The following is a 1,071-nucleotide window of genomic DNA, read 5'->3' on the forward strand; positions in this document are numbered from 1 at the left end:
CTGACCTGCAGGGGTGGTTGCTCTGGGCACAGGGCAGGCTGCTGACCAGGATGTAGCTGTGCACTTTGGGGTCGATCTCCACCAGCCGCAGCCCGAACGTCTGCGGGAGGAGAAGGGTTAAAACACCGGGGGGGGGGGGGGGGGGGTTCCACCCCAAAAGCCCCCCAGCCCCTTCCCCACACCTCCTGCAGGATCCTGCCCGCCTGGCTGACGATCTCCGTGTAGGCGTCCCGGTATTCCCGGATCACGTTCTTCAGCATATCTACGGCAAACAAACACCCAGGGAAGGGCTGAGGGAGCTCCGGGACCCCCCAGGGCAGCGAGGCTCCGAGGGTCCCAAAGCTGCGAGAGGGGGCTCTGCCCCTAAACTCACCCGCTCTCTTGATGGGGATCTTCTTCTGGTCCTTCACCAGCAGGAACTGAACCAGCTCGTTGGCCTGGGGGGGGAAGAGGCAGAGATGAGACAAAGGTGGGAACAGAGGAGTGAAGGCACAGGACAAGGAGCAGAGGGGTCACCTCAACCCACCTTCTGGTTCACCTGGTCCGGGGAGTACCGCGCCTGCTGGGTGGGGATGAAATCCTCGTCCCCATCGGTCACCTGAGGGGAAAGAACGGAGAGAGGGCGGCGTTGCTGCTGGGGAAGGGGAGGGGGAAGTGGAGGAGGAGAAAATGGGGAGAAGGGAAGCAGTGAAGGGGAGAGGGAATGTCAGGGAAGAAGAGGAGGAGAAGGAAATGGAGAGGAATGAAGGAGGAAGGAGAAACAGCCCCTTACCTGAGAGGAGCCGACCCCTTTACTGCGCTTCCGCTGGGACATTTCTCACAGCAGCTCTGAGGGAAAAACAAGCGCCGGGCGGGCCAAAACCACGACGAGACCGCCCCAAAGGCCGCCCCTCGCCTCCTCCCTCAGCGAGGCCGCAGAAACCCACCCTTGTACTCCCTCAAGGCCCACTAAACGCTCCGGCCCCGAGCTTCCCCCGTCACCGACCGCGCTCTGCCCGTGACTGCGCCCGCCGGCCGCGCCCACCCCGCAGGGCCCCGCCCACCCCGCCTCTCATTGGCCACAGCGCCGCA

The 1,071-nt window shown here is 64.1% G+C and overlaps 1 protein-coding gene across 1 annotated transcript; it reads right to left on the minus strand.

Moving 5' to 3' along the window:
- Positions 1 to 4: 4 nt before the first annotated feature.
- On the minus strand, positions 5 to 1,018 carry LOC113980098 (non-structural maintenance of chromosomes element 3 homolog; the record flags this gene model as incomplete). The annotated part of the gene is made up of 5 exons (XM_027707351.1): positions 773 to 1,018; positions 527 to 598; positions 374 to 437; positions 183 to 262; positions 5 to 100 (listed from the first exon to the last, which is right to left on the minus strand). Coding segments are annotated over exons 1-5 (354 nt in total), but the record flags the coding sequence as incomplete, so codon positions are not given.
- Positions 1,019 to 1,071: the final 53 nt, after the last annotated feature.

The sequence above is a fragment of the Neopelma chrysocephalum genome, unplaced genomic scaffold (genome assembly GCF_003984885.1).
Source record: "Neopelma chrysocephalum unplaced genomic scaffold, ASM398488v2 Primary Assembly neopelma1_92257, whole genome shotgun sequence".
Taxonomy (NCBI): domain Eukaryota; kingdom Metazoa; phylum Chordata; class Aves; order Passeriformes; family Pipridae; genus Neopelma; species Neopelma chrysocephalum.